Source organism: Salvelinus namaycush, chromosome 20 (genome assembly GCF_016432855.1).
Source record: "Salvelinus namaycush isolate Seneca chromosome 20, SaNama_1.0, whole genome shotgun sequence".
NCBI lineage: Eukaryota > Metazoa > Chordata > Actinopteri > Salmoniformes > Salmonidae > Salvelinus > Salvelinus namaycush.
The window spans coordinates 36,878,442-36,900,570 of NC_052326.1; the positions used below are offsets into that span (position 1 = coordinate 36,878,442).

A 22,129-nucleotide genomic window follows, 5' to 3' on the forward strand; every position below is an offset into this window, starting at 1 on the left:
TAAGATTTAAGAGAATATTTACTGAATAAACTAAAGTTTTAAAAAAGTAACACAGTACAATAACAATAACGAGGCTATACTGTAAACAGTACCGAGTCAATGTGCGGGGATACAGGTTAGTCAAGGTTATTGAGGCAATCTGTACATGTAGGTAGGGGTAAATTGACTATGCATAGATAATAAACAGCTAGTAGCAGCAGCGTAAAAAAAGAAGGGGTCAATGCAAATAGTCTGGGTAGCCATTTGATTAATTGTTCAACATCTTATGGATTGGAGGTAGAAGCTGGTAAGGAGCCTTTTGGACCTAGACTTGGCGCTCCGGTACCGCTTGCCGTGAGGTAGCAGAGAGAACAGTCTATGACTAAGGTGGCTGGAGTCTTTGACAATTTTTAGGGCCTTCTTCTGACACCGCCTGGTATAGAGGTCCTGGATGTCAGGAAGCTTGGCCCCAGTGATGTACTGGGCAATAAGCAGTACCCTCTGTAGGGCCTTGCGGTTGGATGCAGAGCAGTTGCCATACCAGGCGGTGATGTAACCAGTCAAGATGGTGCAGCTGTAGAACTTTTTGAGGATCTGGATGGCAGGCAGGCTCGGGGTCAGGGCAGGCAGAGGTTCGTAATCAAGTCAGAATCAGGCAGGCAGGCAAGTGTGGCCTGAGGGCACACACTTAATGTAACGTAATGTAATGTTTGTTTTTTAATGTATATACAGTGCATTCGGAAAGTATTCAGACCCCTTGACTTTTTCCAATTTTTTATTACATCACAGCCTTATTCTAAAATGGATTTAAAAGTTTTTTTCCTCATCAATCTAACACACAATACCCTATAATGAAAATATCACATTTACATAAGTATTCAGACCCTTTACTCAATACTTTGTTGAAGCTCCTTTGGCAGTGAATACAGCCTATAGTCTTCTTGGGTGTATGACGCTACAAGCTTGGCACAACTATATTTGGGGAGTTTCTCCCATTCTTCTCAGCAGATCCTTTCAAGCTCTGTCAGGTTGGATGGGGAGCGTCACTGTACAACTATTTTCAGGTCTCTCCAGAGATGCTTGATTGGGTTCAAGTCTGGGCTCTGGCTGGGCCACTCAAGGACATTCAGCGACTTGTCCCGAAGCCACTCCTGCATTGTCTTAGCTATGTGCTTAAGGTCATTGAACCTTCGCCCCAGTCTGAGGTCCTGAGCGGTCTGGAGCAGGTTTTCATCAAGGATCTCTCTGTACTTTGCTCCGTTCATCTTTCCCTCAATCCTGACTAGTCTTCCAGTCTCTGCCGCTGAAAAACATCCCCACCGCATGATGCTCCCACCACCCATGCTTCACCATAGGGATGGTGCCATGCTTCCTCCAGACGTGACGCTTGGCATTCTGGCAAATGAGTTCAATCTTGGTTTCATCAGACCAGAGAATCTTGTTTCTTATGGTCTGAGAGTCCTTTAGGTGCCTTTTCCAAGAAAAGGCAGCCTTTTCGGTGACTGAGTTCATCAGGTAGTGTATAGGGGATGTTGTTCCCACTATGACTATTAAAACCTATCTAAACAAAAACCGTGGATAGATAGCAGCCTTCACACAAAACTGAAAGCGCAAACCATCATGTGCCGGCTACCACCCGGTTACTCAACCCTGCACCTTAGAGGCTGCTGCCCTATGTACATAGAGATGGAACCATAGTCACTTTAATAATGTTAACATACTGCTTTACTAATTTCATATGCATATACTGTATTTTAGTTCATGCCATTCCGACATTGCTGATTCCATTCCATTCTTTTACTTTTAGACTTGTGTGTTGTTGTGAATTGTTAGATACTACTGCACTGTTGGAGCTTGGAACACAAGCATTTCGCTACACCCGCGATAACACCTGCTAAATATTTGTATGTGACCAATACAATTTGAATTGATTTGATTTTGTTCTTGTATTTGAGTTTGTTAAAGTCCTCCATGATCTCCACCATGCTCTTGCCTTTGGTCTCTGGGATGAAGTAGAGCATGAATGCTGAGCTGAACATGCAGTATGCCACAAAGACCAGGAAGCAGAACTGGCCTAAACCATCCTACATGGGCACACAAGTACCAATGTCAAACAGATCCAAACAGATCCATAGAGCTACAGTGACCATCTGTCAAGGGACATGTATTAGACAGCATATGACAGAGAAAAGTAAGCCTTTCAGGAACCATCCATCACAATTCATGAGCATGTATCTATTTTCAGGAATATCCTATAAAGCAGGCTTATTGCTTACTCCAGTATGTCCAGTGCATTATAATGTTTGATTCACACTATAGGGGTGACCTGCATCGTACTGTGCTGGTTTGACATTTTTATTTTTACATTGTCCTTTCCAGCACGGCCTGAGCAATAATGGTGGATGCTAACCAGGCCAGCCCAGTACACTTCAATTTGGCTAAGCTCGATTCGATTCCTTTGTACTAAAAGGGTATATGCTAATCAACAAGTGTCTCTATGAAGACTTAGACCAGCTAGTAACTCACCTCTATGTACAGTCGTGGCCAAAAGTTTTGAGAATGACACAAATATTAATTTTCACAAAGTCTGCTGCCTCAGTTTGTATGATGGCAATTTGCATATACTCCAGAATGTTATGAAGAGTGATCAGATGAATTGCAATTAATTGCAAAGTCCCTCTTTGCCATGCAAATTAACTGAATCACCCCAAAAACATTTCTACTGCATTTCAGCCCTGCCACAAAAGGACCAGCTGACATCATGTCAGTGATTCTCTCGTCAACACAGGTGTGAGTGTTGATGAGGACAAGGCTGGAGATCACTCTGTCATGCTAATTGAGTTCAAATAACAGACTGGAAGCTTCAAAAGGAGGGTGGTGCTTGGAATCATTGTTCTTCCTCTGTCAACCATTGTTACCCGCAAGGAAACACGTGCCGTCATCATTGCTTTGCACAAAAGGGTTTCACAGGCAAGGATATTGCTGCCAGTAAGATTTCACATAAATCAACCATTTATCGGATCATCAAGAACTTCAAGGAGAGCGGTTCAATTATTGTGAAGAAGGCTTCAGGGCACCCAAGAAAGTCCAGCAAGCGCCAGGACCGTCTCCTAAAGTTGATTCAGCTGCGGGATTGGGGAACCACCAGTACAGAGCTTGCTCAGGAATGGCAGCAGGCAGGTGTGAGTGCATCTGCACGCACAGTGAGGCGAATACTTTTGGAGGATGGCCTGGTGTCAAGAAGGGCAGCAAAGAAGCCACTTCTCTCCAGGAAAAACATCAGGGACAGACTGATATTCTGCAAAAGTTATAGGGATTGGACTGCTGAGGACTGGGGTAAAGTCATTTTCTCTGATGAATCCCCTTTCCGATTGTTTGGGGCATCTGGAAAAAAGCTTGTCCGGAGAAGACAAGGTGAGCGCTACCATCAGTCCTGTGCCATGCCAACAGTAAAGCATCCTGAGACCATTCATGTGTGGGGTTGTGTCACGCCCTGACCTTAGAGTTCCTTTTTATGTCTCTATTTTGGTTTGGTCAGGGCGTGAGTTGGGGTGGGCATTCTATGTCTGGTGTTCTATGTTTTCTTTTCTGTGTGTTTGGCTGGGTGTGGTTCTCAATCAGAGGCAGCTGTCTATCGTTGTCTCTGATTGAGAACCATACTTAGGTAGCCTTTTTCCACCTGTGTGTTGTGGGTAGTTGTTTTCTGTTTTGTGTTGTTGCACCAGACAGAACTGTTTCGTTTCGTTCACTCTCTTTGTTGTTTTTGTTGTTTCAGTGTTCAGGTTATTTTATTAAATTACAATGAACACTTACCACGCTACGTTTTGGTCCCCTTCTTTCCAGGACGATCGTTACAGGATGCTTCTCAGCCAAGGGAGTGGGCTCACTCACAATTTTGCCTAAGAACACAGCCATGAATAAAGAATGGTACCAACACATCCCCCGAGAGCAACTTCTCCCAACTATCCATCCATCCCAACCATCCCAACCAACAGTTTGGTGATGAATAATGCCTTTTCCAGCATGATGGAGCACCTTGCCATAAGGCAAAAGTGATAACTAAGTGGCCCGGGGAACAAAACATCGATATTTTGGGTCCATGGCCAGGAAACTCCCCAGACCTTAATCCCATTGAGAACTTGTGGTCAATCCTCAAGAGGCGGGTAGACAAACAAAAACCCACAAATTCTGACAAACTCCAAGCATTAATTATGCAAGAATGGGCTGCCATCAGTCGGGATGTGGCCCAGAATTTAATTGACAGCATGCCAGGGCGGATTGCAGAGGACTTGAAAAGAAGGGTCAACACTGCAAATATTGACACTTTGCATCAACTTCATGTAATTGTCAATAAAAGCCTTTGACACTTATGAAATGCTTGTAATTATACAATTATTGTATTTATACTTCAGTATTCCATAGTAACATCTGACAAAAATATCTAAAGACACTGAATCAGCAAACTTTGTGGAAATTAATATTTGTGTCATTCTCAAAACTTTTGGCCACGACAGTAGGGGAAGAACATCCCGATCAGGAACAGGCTGAATCAGTTGATGGAGCTGCTGATGACGTAAGCTGATAGTCTCCAGACCTGCAGGATGAGATCTGCAGGGAGGGCGCTGAAACTTGCATCCCATATTGAAATGATCCCCCTATTCCCAATACTAACATCAACAGATAAAGCCTCCAGTACTGCACCTAGAATATAAACAAGGAGGTCTTCAACAGGGATTGACTTTAACTCTTATGGCTGCAAGCCCGAGGTCGGTACACCTATGACAACATCCCCCACCCCCCCCACACTGATTAGCATCGCTAGCATAGCGTCACAATTAAATAGTAGCATCTAAATATCATTAAATCACAAGTCCAAGACACCAAATGAAAGATACAGATCTTGTGAATAAAGCCACCATTTCAGATTTTTTAAATGTTTTACAGGGAAGACAAAATATGTAAATCTATTAGCTAACCACGTTAGCAAAAGACACCATTTTTCTTTGTCCACCATTTTTTCTCTCCACCACTAGCTATCACCAATTCGGCCAAATAAAGATATTGATAGCCACTAACCAAGAAAAAACCTCATCAGATGACAGTCTGATAACATATTTATTGTATAGGATAGGTTTTGTTAGAAAAATGTGCATATTTCAGGTATAAATCATAGTTTACAATTGCACCCACCATCACAACTCGACTAGAATAAATACACAGAGCAACGTGTATTACCTAATTACTAATCATAAAACATTTCTTAAAAATACACAGCTCACAGCAATGGAAAGACACAGATCTTGTGAATTCAGACAATATTTCAGATGTTCTAAGTGTTTTACAGCGAAAACACAATAAATCGTTATATTAGCATACCACATGTGCAAACGTTACCAGAGCATCGATTCAAGCCAAAGAGAGCGATAACGTAATCATCGCCAAAATATATTAATTTTTTCACTAACCTTCTCAGAATTCTTCCGATGACACTCCTGTAACATCATATTACAACATACATATAGAGTTTGTTCGAAAATGTGCATATTTAGTCACAAAAAAACGTGGTTATACAATGACAAAACTAGCAAAACTAGCCTGAAAATGTCGGGCGCCATATTTGACAGTGATCTTGTCTCATGATTAACTATTCATAAACTTGACTAAAAAAATATAAGTTGGACAGCTATCGAAAGACAAATTAGTTCTTAATGCAATCGCTGAATTACATTTCTAAAATTATCCTTACTGTGCAATACAGGGTTCGCCAAGCGAAGCTATACCAAAGAAAATGGCGGAATATGCGTTTAAAATTTTTCGACAGAACAACGATTTATCATCTTAAATATTTCTTACTATGAGGTGATCTTCCATCAGAATCTTGGGCAATGTATCCTTTCTTGGGTCTAATCTTCTTTTGGTCGAAAGATGTCCGCTTGTCCGTCGAAATGCCCACTAACGTTCGACCGGTACTGGAAACGTGCCCAAAGCTTCAAAGTGCATCACCAAGAATTGCCTCAAAATCGCACTAAACGGATATAAATTGCTATAAAACGGTTTAAATTAACTACCTTATGATGTCTTTAACACCTATAACGAGTAAAAACATGACCGGCGAAATATTACTGGCTAAACCCAAGCTTGGAAAGAGAGCAGGTCCAACGTACATCGTGCGTCAGGCGCAGCAGGAAAAGAACGGTACATCCGGTCTTTGTCGTTTTATACAGGCCCTGATTGCGCAATCGACTCCATTCAAATTGTCACCTCTTACTGACATCTAGAGGAAGGCGTAGGCAGTGTTTGTAGCATCATAGCCTTCACAGGGACTTATGAACTGACCTGGGAGCAGGGGCCAAGATGTCTGAAATCTCACACCATATCAGGAAAAGTGCTGTAGAATGAGTTCTGTTCCACTCAGAGACATAATTCAAACGGCTATAGAAACTAGAGAGTGTTTTCTATCCAATAATAACAATAATATGCATATTGTACGAGCAAGAATTGAGTACGAGGCCGTTTGAAATGGGCACCTTAAACAGAGCTACTCAATACTGCCCCTGCAGCCATAAAAAGTTAAAGGGATACTTCGGGATTTGGGAAATGAAGCCCTTTATCTACTTCCCCAGAGTCAGATTAACTCGTGGATACCATTTTGATGTTTCTGCGTGCAGTTTAGTACTGCTTTAAACTATTTCCATCGAAAATTGTACAAAAACACATTTACTTGAACAGTGCAGAATGACTGCACAAACAGCACACATCATCATTCTGTTACCAAACTTTGCATCTGCATTGTTCTTCAAGTAAATTCGTTTTTGTAAAATTGCCAGTGGAAATTGTTCAAAGTAGTCCTTCTACATAGAGTAGTCATTGCACTCTGTTATCGTGGAATTGCCCGTAAGCTTTGCCACATAACAATATAAATTGTCATTTCAATGTGTGCCTCCTCAATCAATTAATCAATCAAATGTATTTACAAAGTTTTTTCAACATCAGCAATTGTCACAAGTGCCTCATGATCAGTTAGTTTGTGAGTGATGTTCAGTTTTATTACCAGGCTGTTGAGTGCTTAACTCTCTCTGTCTGAGGCTCTACCTGTATTTATCTGGTCAATATGTCAGTGTATTATGTCTGTGTGTAACAGTGATATATGTGAAAATGTGATCATATTATAAATTGTATTTTAATGTTTAAGGACTTTTGGAAGATTAGTCCAAATGAGGACCTAATGAGGATCCTAATAAAATAAAATAAAATAAAATGTTGAATCGCCATGAACGTAGACACATATTTTGCCTTATTGCGCTGAGCTGAGTGATGTTTGTGAGTGATTTTCTGGATGCTGGCTAGAACCGGAGAGCAGGTGGTCATTTATCCCAATGACTTACGATGCATTCATAACCAAGTGGGAAGGTGAAAATGACCAGTTGTGAAGTCGGAAATAACAGTTGAATGCATTCACGTGCTTTGAACTCATTGAGAAATGCAGATTGACTAATGGACAACAAACTACGTCAACCATAAACTGAAAGTACAGCTATCATGCTTCTAAACAAATTATAGTGTTAAAAAAATCATATTACAGTTTTCTTGATTGCTTGAGCGTGTTTGTCGAAACAGAATTAACTTTTTCAAAACAACACAAAGCCCCAAACTGAAATACATTGGCCAAAATGACACATTTAATTCAGCAAAATGTATTAAGACTCTCAAAACATTAAATACATGACAAAAAATCAACTATCTGTCACGACTTCCACCGAAGGTGGCTCCTCTCCCTGTTCGGGCGGCGCTCGGTGGTCATAGTAGCCGGCCTACTAGCTGCCACCGATCCCTTTTCCTTTTTCGTTTGGTTTTGTCTGTCTTGTGTTCATCTGTGTCTAGTTTAGTTAATCAGTGGGGTATTTCATCTCGCCCTACCCGCTAGGTTTTGTGCGGGATTGTTTGTGTTACTGTCGGTTTGCTTGGGTTGCATTTTCTTTTTACTGTTAAGCAGGTTTATTTTCACGGGACGGTTTTTCCGCACGTTAGTTTAGCAGAGGAGTGTTTCCTCTGTTTTGTACTAGACTGCGTTCCTGTGTTCTTGTGGCTGCTTTTGTGGTCCTGTACCTGTTGTGTTTGGTGGACCAGTAATAAAACGCCCTTCTTGGATATTCTTATTCTCCTGCACCTGACTCCACACCCACCTCTCCTAGGGAGATTCTGACACTACCTCCATCAAAACATACAACTTATCTAATGAAAAGTAATTTTAATCAATCGTTACACAATGGCCCAATAAATACTAACTACAACTATCAATATACCCTAACATGGTTAACCCTCTTTTATATGTCTGGGCCATTTGTTGATTCTATAGTTATAGTATGAACCATAAAAGGCAAATAAACATATATACATATACATATATTTAATTTTCCCAAAGATGACCAACGCAGATAGAACGTCACCCAAGAGCATGAACATCCAGAAACAAAAGGCTTTATTTGACCTTTTCCATTTTAACTGAGAGCTGAACTATAGTATCTTCCTCTATGGGCCCCTCTACCGCTCCTTTGTCCTTGCTCTCTACCTTTGAACTTTTACCTACCTTTTACTTGGTCCATTCTTGGTGTCCACATCACCAACAAACTAGAATGGTCCAAACACACCAAGACAGTCGTGAAGAGGGCACGACAAAGCCTATTCCCCCTCAGGAAACTAAAAAGATTTGGCATGGGTCCTCAGATCCTCAAAAGGTTCTACAGCTGCAACATCGATAGCATCCTGACAGGTTGCATCACTGCCTGGTATGGCAACTGCTCGGCCTCCGGCCGTAAGGCACTACAGAGGGTAGTGTGTATGGCTCAGTACATCACTGGGGCTAAGCTGCCTGCCATCCAGGACCTCTACACCATGCGGTGTCAGAGGAAGGCCCTAAAAATTGTCAAAGACCCCAGCCACCCTAGTCATAGAATGTTCTCTTCACTACCGCATGGCAAGCGGTAGTACATACTATCTCAATTAGTCCAACTAACCGGTGCCTGTATATGGCCACGCTATTGTATATAGCCTCGCTACTGTTATTTTTCACTGTCTTTTTACTGTTGTATTTATTTCTTTACTTTTCTATTGTTCACCTAATGCTTATTTTTTACTTAAAAATCGCACTGTTGGTTAGGGCCTGTAAGTAAGCATTTCACTGTAAGGTCTACACCTGTTGTATTTGGCGCACGTGACAAATAAACTTTGATTTGATTTGAAACAGCAACTCAGAGGTGACCTCTTTTATGCATGAATAAGGATTGATTGAGCAAATAAGTTTTACACACATGCAGAAGAGGTTCATATTCATGGGAGTCATTTGTATCAGCTGTGAACTAATGTTTTCATTTTGTTTGTCATGATTTACTCAACTGAGTTTTGCGTCTTTTGTTGAGAGTTGTGTTTACTGTTTTGCAAAAATGTGCTTAGCATGTGCGAAAGCAATGAAAAATGACTTACAGTTTTTCAAAAAAGAGTACTGGTGTGCTCAGTATGTTATGATGGAGATCAAGTGGAACCCAGTTACATTGTGTCTTAGCAATTAAGAAAAACTGTAATACAGATATCTTTTTTATAAAGAATGTTTTGTTGCATTTACCTACAGAAAATGCGGTTATCGAGGTAATTTCCTTAGTAGGTGACATCAGAGGTCAGCATGGGATAAGTCTGAGCTCAGGGATGATAGACAAGTTTCCCACTAGTAATTACCAGTTGGAGGGTCATTCAAGTGTTCCCAGTCGTATGTGGTGTTAGGTTCTTATTTTTCAGAGTAAATAACTCATGGACACTAGAGAAGCTTTAACCAAGTTTAATTCTTCCCAAAGGTTCTGTACAGCTGTAATTCAGACAACCCAACATTTCTCCCATTACAGGTATATACATACAGTATATCACAAAAGTGAGTACACCCCTCACATTTTTGTAAATATTTGAGTATATCTTTTCATGTGACAACACTGAAGAAAGGACACTTTCCTACAATGTAAAGTAGTGAGTGTACAGCTTGTATAACAGTGTAAATTTGCTGTCCCCTCAAAATAACTCAACACAGCCATTAATGTCCAAATTGGGCCCAAAGTGTCAATATTTTGTGTGGCCACCATCATTTTCCAGCACTGCCTTAACCCTCTTGGGCATGGAGTTCACCAGAGCTTCACAGGTTGCCACTGGAGTCCTCTTCCACTCCTCCATGACGACATCACGGAGCTGGTGGATGTTAGAGACCTTGCACTCCTCCACCTTCCATTTGAGGATGCCCCACAGATGCTCAATAGGGTTTAGGTCTGGAGACATGCTTGGCCAGTCCATCACCTTTACCCTCAGCTTCTTTAGCAAGGCAGTGGTCGTCTTGGAGGTGTGTTTGGGGTCGTTATCATGTTGGAATACTGCCCTGCGGCCCAGTCTCCGAAGGGAGGGGATCATGCTCTGCTTCAGTATGTCACAATACATGTTGGCATTCATGGTTCCCTCAATGAACTGTTGCTCCCCAGTGCCGGCAGCACTCATGCAGCCCCAGACCATGACACTCCCACCACCATGCTTGACTGTAGGCAAGACACACTTGTCTTTCTACTCCTCACCTGGTTGCCGCCACACACGCTTGACACCATCTGAACCAAATAAGTTTATCTTGGACTCATCAGACCACAGGACATGGTTCCAGTAATCCATGTCCTTAGTCTGCTTGTCTTCAGCAAACTGTTTGCGGGCTTTCTTGTGCATCATCTTTAGAAGAGGCTTCCTTCTGGGACGACAGCCATGCAGACCAATTTGATGCAGTGTACGGCGTATGGTCTGAGCACTGACAGGCTGACCCCCCACCCCTTCAACCTCTGCAGCAATGCTGGCAGCACTCATACGTCTATTTCCCAAAGAAAACCTCTGGATATGACGCTGAGCACGTGCACTCAACTTCTTTGGTCGACCATGGCGAGGCCTGTTCTGAGTGGAACCTGTCCAGTTAAACCGCTGTATGGTCTTGGCCACCGTGCTGCAGCTCAGTTTCAGGGTCTTGGCAATCTTCTTATAGCCCAGGCCATCTTTATGTAGAGCAACAATTCTTTTTTTCAGATCCTCAGAGAGTTCTTTGCCATGAGGTGCCATGTTGAACTTACAGTGACCAGTCAGTATGAGGGAGTGTGAGAGCGATGACACCAAAGTTAACACACCTGCTCCCCATTCACACCTGAGACCTTGTAACACTAATGAGTCACATGACACCGGGGAGGGAAAATGGCTAATTGGGCCCAATTTGGACATTTTCACTTAGGGGTGTACTCACTTTTGTTGCCAGCGGTTTAGACATTAATGGCTGTGTGTTGAGTTATTTTGAGGAGACAGCAAATTTACACTGTTATACAAGCTGTACACTCACTACTTTACATTGTAGCAAAGTGTCATTTCTTCAGTGTTGTCACATGAAAAGATATACTCAAATATTTACAAAAATGTGAGGGGTGTACTCACTTTTGTGATATACTGTATATATATATATATATATATATATATATCCCCGTTAAGACACTCCTCCTTCTCTCCAATCTTTACATATTATGGTTCCACAGGAAAAGGGTAGTAAACCATTATTACTCCCTTCAGGGGATCTGACCTTACCTCCTGACCTCAACCCCTCCTTCTTCTAGTCCACAGATGTCCATCTGCCTCCCCTATAGCAAACCTTTGAGCTCCTCCTGTCCACCCAGCACATTCCACAGCCAATCTGTGGAATGTGCTGAATGTGCTACAGATCTCACTCAATAATATACTATGCGTCTGATCTATCATGTCTTTAATATCTCAATGTTCAAAATGTCAAATCCAACAGTGGTAAATACCATATTCCCACTTGGTTATGAATGCAGGATAACCCTCCCCGGTCTATGACATACTTACTCTTTACACCACCTGGGTTGATCATTCAGCCTAATAGTGGAAAGGAGGTTAGAGGGGAGACGGGGAAAGAGAGAGAGAGACAGAGACAAAGACAGAGAGAGAGTAAAACAGAGAGAGGAACCTGTCAGTAGGTATTACATCTGATAACTGTTTATTATGGCTACGCAAATCTTTTAGCTGTTTTCAGCTTGTACTGTGTCTTTTTATGTTACTCCAAATTAGATAGTTTTTTTGATAGCATGGGTATTTTCCTGACATAAAAGATACGCAACTTCCTGTTAGTGTTGTGATGTAACGTACCCTTCACATCAATTGTGTAATCAGTCAGTCGATTTCTAAAGCCTTGTCCACACTGCAGGCCTTAATTCTTAAATCAGTTTTGTTTTTCAAATTCATTTTGGAATATTGACTGTCCAAACAGCAAATTACAAGTACCCAAATCGGATTTGTATGTGTTCAAACCAATTATTTTTCATTGGAACAGACAGCAGTTATTTGCTGACATGGCTACACTAGTTGTCATAGAAACAATGGGTATGTGAACAGTTAGTGACAATGCCTGCCATGGACGTTTCCCAGTTGCTTTGAATGTTCAAAATCATAGTGTAAGAAGTTCAACACTTTTAAAGCTTCAAAGGATAAGATGATCCAACTTTCAAAAGGAGTCCTTTTTCTGGCTAGCCACAGCAGTCAACTAGCTAGCTAGGTAGCTGTTTAGCTTTCTAGCACATTCACTAATTTGTTTGTACAAAGTAGTTAGCTACAACATGTTCTTGTCAAACTGTCAACAGGGTAGCTAGCAAACAAGATTTGCCAAGTAGGTCTAAAAACCACTTGAGGGCAAATAAATCAGATTAGACCGTTCAGACACAAGTCTCATGGCCAGGAAACAGATTTGTATCGGTTTCAAACCACCTACAAAGTTGGTTTGAAATATCCGATTCCATGTGCTTTTTGGCTGTTCAGACTGCCGGAAAAAGAACAGATTTGAATCGGGCATGCAAAGAAATTGGATTTGAGTGATTTCAAACTGCCAATGTGAACAAGGCTTTATCACTCTTCTCTGCTGGTTCTTCTTGTGGTTCTATACTTATTTTCCTAAATGTATCTGACACGTTTCACACAGATACTGTAAGGACAGATGCTGGGAGACGAGAAGCAAGTACAGGGAGTGAACATAACGACATTAATGCTGACATGGGGATCAAACTGAGGAATAGACAGATAGAGGCGACAATCAATAAAGAGATGGAGTCTAGGTGAGTCCAATGAAGTGCTGATGCGCGTAACGATGGTGACAGGTGTGCGTAATGATGGGCAGCTTAGTGCCCTCAAACGCCAGAGAGGGGGAGCGGGAGCAGGCGTGACAAATACATTGCATAGTCTTTTTTGTTTGGAGAAACCCTGGGTCATCATGCAAAAAAAGAAAGACTGAAATCATATATTAACTTACAAGATAATTTATTTTCCAACATAAAATCAAGTTAAAATGTATTTATCACATGCGCCGAATACAACAGGTGTAGACCTTACAGTGAAATGCTTACTTACAAGCTCTTAACCAACAATGCAGTTTGAAGACAAATAAGTGTTAACAGAATGATATTCAAATACAACAATGAGAAGATACTTCAAATACAATCTATTCAATCACAATCTATTCCAAAGATTGAAATATTACATGCTATTCAAAAGAAGTTGATAATTTGATAATATAGTTTTGATATGAAATTATCTATGAAAACAGCTGAATACTCTCTCAACATACAAATCAAATTTTATTAGTTGTATGTGCCGAATACAAAAAGGTGTAGACCTTACAGTGAAACACTTACTTACGAGCCCCTAACCAACAATGCAGTTAAAAGAAATACGGAGGGGGCGGAGCTAGCATGTTGGAGTGAACGGCGGTGTGTGAGAGGCTCCTGCAACTTTTTTGCGAAATAATCTAACTTAACCTACTTTATGATACTTTTTACAACAAACGTTTCTTTCTAATACAACATTGTAACTTTCTGTGTAAAAATGCCGAGCAATAAGCGACCAAAGGACAATAAATCCACATCGGAGGCCTACTCCACACCAAACAACGAGACAGACATGGCGGAAGGCACAGGCAACAACGTGACACTTAAAGAACTTACCCGGGCTTTGGGAGAACTACGTGTTGCTTTGGCTGAGGATCTTAAGGCTACTATTGCTGAACTGGACACCAAAATCGAGAGCACCATTCGAACGGTCGCTTCGCAGGGCCAGAGTATTGTGGACCTTGAGAGGGCTTCTGAATTCAACGCTGGTAGGATCGACGAGTTAGAGAAGCTGTGCTCGTCACTGCAGGGTAGTGTGCAGAGGCTTTCTGTGAAAGTGGTCGACCTGGAGGGCCGTTCCAGACGTAATAACCTTCGCGTTGTTGGTCTGGCAGAGGGGGTAGAGGCGGGCTCTCGCCCCACCGACTTCTTCGCCAAGCTATTGAAGGATGCAATGGGATCGGATGTTTTGGCTTCGGACCCCCAGCTGGACCGTGCACATCGCGCCCTTGTCCCAGTGCCTGGACCGGGCCAACGTCCTCGCCCAGTAATCATCTGTTGTCACAGTTTCAAGACCAAGGATCTTATCCTGCGCGAGGCCCGAATGAGGGGCAACCTGTTACATAAAGGGCACCCCTTCCGTGTCTATGATGATTATGCGCCCGATGTGGCAAAGCACCGCGGCGGCTACAGAGATGTCATGACCAAACTCTACAAACTCCATCTTCGTCCAGCCTTGCTCTTCCCTGCAAGACTAAGAATTACCCCGCCTTCCGGTGAGAAGATTTGGCTCTCCTCGGTTTTGGACGCAGAGAAGTTTATCCGGGAACATACGCCAATCCCCCTTACAGGTTAGAGTGCCTTGTCATTGTGTGTTAGGGTCTGCTCATGGAACCGAATCCATACTATACCATAACGGGTGAAACCGTATTGAACGGTCTCAACAAGGGCTACCGAACATGTAAGATGCTGTGGAGGGCGGTCTGAGCTCTCAGTTAAAGTCACTTTCATTCTGGCTGTGTTCAGAGCGATGCCTATTTGAGATGCCTTCCAGGTTTGATCATTGACACTTTCGGATGAATATACTTATATTCCCCCATTTTTTGTTTTGTTTCGTTATTTATTTTTCAATTCTTACATTTATTGTTATTACAATACCATTTATTTATTGCTTGCAGGGGACTGGGGGGGATGGTTGGGAAGGGGCAGACACAGACACCTGGATAGCAAGTTGATGTTTTGTGCCGTTCTGCCTTTGTTTTAGCCGAGGGCCGCTCTCCCGATTAGATCCCCACCAGCCCTCTGTAGTGTCTGTGTAGGTGTGCGTACATATAATTATTATTTGTACTTTATAATTATTTTCTCTTAGCATTTTACTATTATGTATGTGTATATTTTAAATTAGTGTAGATTATTACTCTGGGGCATGAATGTTTGTGTATGTATGTGTATATATGCATATGTATATATGTATGGGGGTGTGTGTGTGTATATGTATATATTTTTTAAAATATATACTTTTATATGTCGTTTTTGGGGATGTGTGTGTGTGTATGTATGTGTGTAGGTACGTATGTATGTGTGTATGGGTGTGTATGTATATGTGTGTGTATGTATGTATATATATATATATATGTGTGTATTTATATATATATTTTTTTATTTATTTATTTTCTGACTGGGGGGTACGTCTAATTTAGAAAAATTCTTGTTTCCGATCTAACCCACAATATGTAAATGTACTGCTGTCTATGTCGGTTGCTGATGGTTCATGTTTAGACCGGCATTGCTTAGCAATATAATCTTGTGATGCTATATCTTGCTTATCTCAGGGATTGACCCAAGATGACGCTTAGGTGCGCAATATGTTTAAGTTGCAACTTATTCTCTTTAGGTTTATTAGATGCTAATTGAACACTTTATTCGCGGGAGCCTCCTCAGTTCATATGTTAGTAGAAGTTCTAGGATAGTGAGAGGTGAACGTATAGTTGGGATTTTATTTTTGTTTTACCTCTTGTTCGAGGTCGCGCCGTGCTTTTTTGGCATCGGCCAGACAATGTGTTTATTATTTTTATTTTTCATTTTTTTTCTCTCCTATTTGTGTATGCCTGTTAAAGGTGGGTTGATCGGGGGGGTAAATAGTGGGGAAAGTAGGGGAACAGGGTGGGAAGTAAAGGTGCTTGCAGGGGGGGAGGGGCTGGTTGGATACTGCTCGGGTGTAGCTGCTACACATGCTGATCGTGATGGTTTGGTGCGCTTTCTTACCTTTTTATTGAGTTACATGTTATGCAGGCCACCATAGGAACTACAAATGAGAGGGGGGCGGGGCTCACATTCACTTCCTGGAATGTCAAGGGTTTAAACGAACCAATTAAGAGAGGCAAGGTCCTAGCCCACTTGAAAGCACTCTCGTCTGATATTATATTTTTGCAAGAAACCCATCTGAAAAATAATTCTCATAGCAGACTTAAATGTAGGTGGGTGGGGCAAGTGTATCACTCTAACTTCTCTGCCAAAACGAGAGGCACAGCGATTCTGGTACGGAAAGGAATTCCCTTTCTACATAAAACCACTATTGTGGATAAAGAGGGTCGTTATGTGATCGTAATAGGAGAGATCCACTCTACTTCTGTAACTCTACTAAATATCTATGGGCCAAACATTGATAACCCCTCTTTTTTCAAAAGAGTCCTTGCCCTGATTCCAGATATCTCCCATACTAACCTGATCATTGGAGGGGACCTTAACTGTGTGCTAGACCAATATTTGGACAGATCCTCTACCCGGCGAACCCCCACCTCCTATTCAAGTGAATTCTTGAATACCTACATAAAGAATTCTAACTTATTTGATATATGGAGGATCACTAACCCTACGGGTAGGGAATACTCCTTTTACTCTCATGTTCACAATGTTTATACTCGAATTGACTACTTTTTGGTTGATGCTAAACTACTCCCCTATACCTGTAATGTGAAGTATCATGATATTATAATCTCGGACCACAGTCCACTCACCTTCTCCCTGAGATTGGGTGACATCGTACCAAACGAGAGGGTCTGGAGGTTAAATCCTCAGCTCCTCACAGAACCAACATTCTGTGAACATCTTAAAGACCAAATTACATTTTTCTTTGATACCAACGACAACACAGAGACTTCCCCAGCATTACTGTGGGAAACACTTAAGGCTTATTTGAGAGGCTGTATCATCTCCTATCAGACTGCCAGGAGTAGGCAAAACAGGGGAAAACTGGTAGAACTGGAGGGACAAATTCACTTACTGGATAGGGAGAATGCTAGACATCCATCTATGGAGAAACATAAAAAAATTACCTCTTTAAAATTTGAATATAATCAGATTCTATCAGCTAAAATTGCTAAATCTTTTCTCTACGCCAAGCAAAAATATTTTGAGTTTGGTGACAAACCACACAAATTACTCGCCAGACAACTTCGGAAAAATGTGAGTGACCGAATGATTCACAAAGTTAAATCTGCATCTGGGGAATTACTCTCTTCCCCCAAAGACATCAATGACAGATTCCGTCAGTTTTATGAGACTCTATATACATCTAAAGCAGATCCTAACCCCTTAATTATGCAAAACTTTTTTGGAGGACTGTAATCTTCCTGCCCTGAACCAGGAAGATTCTAACTTCCTGAATAAGGAAATATCTCTTGAAGAAATTCGAGAAACAATTAAAACTCTAAAGAGTGGCAAGACCCCGGGCCCAGATGGATACCCTGGTGAATTCTATAAAACATTCAGCAACATGCTCTCTCCCTACCTGCACAAAATGTTGGTTCAGGCCAAGGAGGATGGAGCTCTCCCATCTACTTTGGATGAAGCATTCATTACAGTTATACATAAGAAGGGTAAAGATCCGGAAGAGGTAGGGTCATACAGACCAATATCCCTCCTTAATACAGACCAAAAGATTTTAGCAAAAACCCTGGCTAACAGGCTTAGCACTTTAATTGGCAAATTGGTCCATTCGGACCAAACCGGCTTTATCCCGAACAGAAACTCATTCTTCAATCTCAGGCGCCTCTTCAACATTATGTATTCTCAGAGGTTACCAAACGTGGACCTTGCCGTTATATCTCTTGACGCCGAGAAGGCTTTTGACCAAGTTGAGTGGTCCTATCTATTCAAAGTCCTACAGAAATTTAATATTGGAGATGGGTTCATAAATTGGATCCAGCTTTTATATAGGAACCCCTGTGCGAGAATACTCACTAACCAATCATTGTCGCCCCGATTTAACCTTTACAGAGGGACAAGGCAGGGTTGTGCGCTGTCGCCTATGCTCTTCGCCCTAATCATTGAACCTCTCGCTCAGGCGATTAGATCGGATGCAGCAATACACGGCTATAATACTAAAGATACTCTAAATAAGATTTCCCTATACGCAGATGACATTCTCCTCTATGTAACAGAACCCCAAGCTAGTATTCCAGCTATTCTTGATGTGATTAATTTGTTTGGTACCTTCTCGGGATACAGAATAAATTGGAACAAGAGTGAATTAATGCCCATACGGTTACAAAACACCTCCTGGCTAGAACATCTTCCAGTTAAGTTATCTTCAGAAAAATTTACCTATCTAGGAATTGTAGTTACCAAACAATACTCCTTACTATTTAAAGAGAATTTCCCCTCTCTGATGCAAAAACTCAAGACAAACATACAATTTTGGAGAACTCTCCCAATCTCTCTGCTCGGAAGAATTAATGCCATTAAAATTGTCTTCCTATACCAGAACATCCCAGTATTCATACCTAAATCCTTTCATAAACAACTGGACTCAATTATCAATCCTTTCGTCTGGGATTATAAAACACACAGGATAGGTAAAAAACACCTCTGCAAATCCAAGATGGAAGGAGGATTGTCTCTCCCAAATTTTATATTTTATTATTGGGCCGCTAACCTCCGCGCTGTTATGTTTATGCTGGATGACGCACGTCCGTCACCCAGCTGGCTTAGTATGGAGCGGGAGGAGTGTCACCCCTTCTCTATTGGTGCTGTGATTTTGTCGCCTGTCAATCTGGAGAGGTCACTTTATTGTAACAATCCTATTATACATAGCACAGTCCGAATCTGGAAGCAAATTAAAACCCACTTTGAGCTTAGACCAATGTCATTCATGCTCCCTGTTGCCAGGAACCCCTCCTTTGCCCCCTCTAACCTTGATAACACCTTTGAGCAATGGGGAGAGTTGGGGATAAGTACCATAGGGGATTTATATATAGAAGGGACCTTTGCTTCCTTTGAGTTGCTGAGGGAAACTTATAATCTTCCCAGAAGTAACTTTTTCAGATACCTACAAATCAGAGACTATGTTAGGAAACACCTCCCAACATTTGGGAACGCTAAGCCTTCCATGTTTGACGGATGCATAAAAACATCCCCCACCTCAGACAAACTGATATCTCGTTTATATGATGCTTTTCAATCTGTTAGCACACCTTCTACAGATGCCATTAAGGCAAAATGGGAGGAAGAACTAGGGACTGACATTTCGGTGGCAGACTGGGAAGATAGCTTGGAGTATATCCACACCTGCTCCATTAACTCCAGACATCGTCTCATACAATTCAAGGTATTACACAGATTACACTATTCCAAAACCAAACTGCATAGGATATTTCCTGATACATCCCCTATGTGTGATAAATGTCAGGCTGCACAGGGTACACTACTCCGCTGCTTTGCCCTATGCTCTAGCTTGTATGGTTACTGGTGTGGAATTTTTAGGATCCTCTCTGAAGTTCTGGAGACTTCAATTGACCCAGACCCGCTTCTGATAATCCTGGGAGTGTCTGATTCCCTAAACGGATTAACCAACCCCCAAAAACAACTCATCTCTTACAGTCTCATTTCGGCAAAAAAACTAATCTTGTTGTTTTGGAAAAAGAGGGAAGCGCCCACTACCAAAGTATGGCTCAGCGAATTGGCAAACACTGTACACTTAGAAAGGATTAGATATATTCTGAACAATAAATTATCAACATTTGATCAAATCTGGCAGCCTTTCCTCTCTTACTTGGACCATTCGGCGCTGTGAATTTGTACTTTTTAACGCACTCTCAATTGTAATATTTGAATCCACCTTTGGGCAGCATGTGCTGACACCGCCACCCGAGCAGTCGGGAGGGGAATAAGGGGAAGGGATAAAGGGGGGGAAGAAGTGGGGGAGGGATAAAGGGGGGAAATAAATGGGGGGTGACACCTACCCTCTTTCTTTCTACCTGTCCTTGTTCTGTATGTCTTGTTTTGTAATATTTGTTTTGTACCCAGAACTCTGGGTCTTTTTGTCTCTGTCTGCTCTTTTATGTTTAGTTAAAAATTGTATACCTGCCTTTTATACCTATACACCATTCCTGTGTGTGTTCAATAAAAAATATTTGAACGAGGAAAAAAAAAAGAAAAAAAAAAAGAAAAAAATACGGATAAGAAAGAAAAGTAACAAGTAATTAAAGAGCAGCAGTAAAATAACAAAGGTGAGACTATATACAGGGGGGTACCGGTACAGAGTCAATGTGCGGGGGCACCAGTTAGTTGAGGTAATATGCACATGTAGGTAGAGCTATAAAAGTGACTATAAATAGATGATAACAACAGAGAGAAGCAGCGGTGTAAAAGAGGGGGGGGGGGGGGGGGGGGGGGGGGGGGGGGCAATGCAAATAGTCTCAGTAGCCATTTGATTAGATGTTCAGGAGTCTTATGGCTTGGGGTTAAAAGATGTTAAGAAGCCTCTTGAACCTAGACTTGGCGCTCTGGTACCGCTTGCCGTGCGGTAGCAGAGAGAACAGTTTATGACTAGGGTGGCTGGAGTCTTTGACAATTTTTATGGCATTCCTCTGACACCGCCTGGTATAGAGGTCCTGGATGGTAGGAAGCTTGGGCCCAGTGATGTACTGGGCTGTTCGCACTACCCTCTGTAGGGCCTTGCGGTCGGAGGCTGAGCAATTGCCATACCAGGCAGTGATGCAACCAGTCAGGATGCTCTAGATGGTGCAGCTGTAGAACCTTTTGAGGATCTGAGGACCCATGCCAAATCTTTTCAGTCTCCTGAGTGGGAATAGGTTTTGTTTGTGCCCTCTTCACGACTGTTGCTTTGGATAGCTTTTTTCACCTTGGTGTTACAATATAATCCACCATATCCTTATGATAACCTTATGACACATGGGGCAGCAGCAGTTGAACTGTACATTTGACCTGAACAGAACAAAGTTATCAAAAATGTGATTTGATATGAATATACACAAAAGTATGTGGACACCTGCTCGTTGAACGTCTCATTCCAAAATCATGGGCATTAATATGGAGTTGGTTCCCCCTTGTGCTGCTATAACAGCCTCCATTCTTCTGGGCTGGCTTTCCACTAGATATTGTAACATTGCTGTGGGGACTTGCTTCCATTCAGCCACAAGAACATTTGTGAGGTCGGGCACTGATGTTGGATGATTAGACCTGGCTCGCAGTCGGCGTTCTAATTCATCCCAAAGGTGTTCAAATGGGGTTGAGGTTAGGGCTTTGTGCAGGCCAGTCAAATTCTTCCACACCGATCGAGACAAACCATTTGTGTATGGACCTTGCTTTGCGCATGGGGGCATTGTCAAACTGTTACAACAAATTTGGAAGCACAGAATTGTCTAGAATATCATTGTATGCTGTAGCATTAAGATTTGCCTTCACTTGAACTAAGGGGCCTAGACCGAACCATGAAAAACAGTCCCAGATCATTATTCCTCATCCACCAAACTTTACAGTTGGCACTATGCATTGGAGCAGGTAGCGTTCTCATGGCATCTGCCAAACGCAGATTCGTCCATCGGACTGCCAAATGGTGAAGCGTGATTCATCACTCCAGAGAACACGTTTCCACTGCTCCAGAGTCCAATGTCGGCGAGCTTTACACCACTCCAACCGACGCTTGGCATTGCAAAGGGCGATCTTAGGTTTGCGTGCGGCTGCTTGGCCATGGAAACCCATTTCATGAAGCTCCCATTTCATGAAGCTTCTGATTTTATACACCTGTCAGCAACGGATGTGGCTTAAAAAGCCGAATCCACTAATTTGAAGATGTGTCCACATACTTTTGGCCATGTAGTGTACTTTTTTCATTTTCATCACAACACAATATGTGATTGATACGGAATAAAAAGGCTCATAGGGATTTGGTAAATCCTTGTCGTAAT

At 41.9% G+C, this 22,129-nt stretch overlaps 1 protein-coding gene across 1 annotated transcript in view; it reads right to left on the reverse strand.

The window, feature by feature from the left end:
- LOC120064793 (solute carrier family 2, facilitated glucose transporter member 11-like) overlaps positions 1 to 2,921 on the reverse strand; it is a 54,294-nt gene extending 51,373 nt beyond the window's left edge. The window contains exons 1-2 of the mRNA XM_039015394.1: positions 2,898 to 2,921; positions 1,899 to 2,063 (exon numbers count right to left, since the gene is read on the reverse strand). Of these exons, the coding sequence (XP_038871322.1) occupies positions 1,899 to 2,063; positions 2,898 to 2,921 (189 nt within the window). The remainder of the gene's footprint in view (positions 1 to 1,898; positions 2,064 to 2,897) is intronic.
- Between the last annotated feature and the right edge of the window lie 19,208 nt (positions 2,922 to 22,129).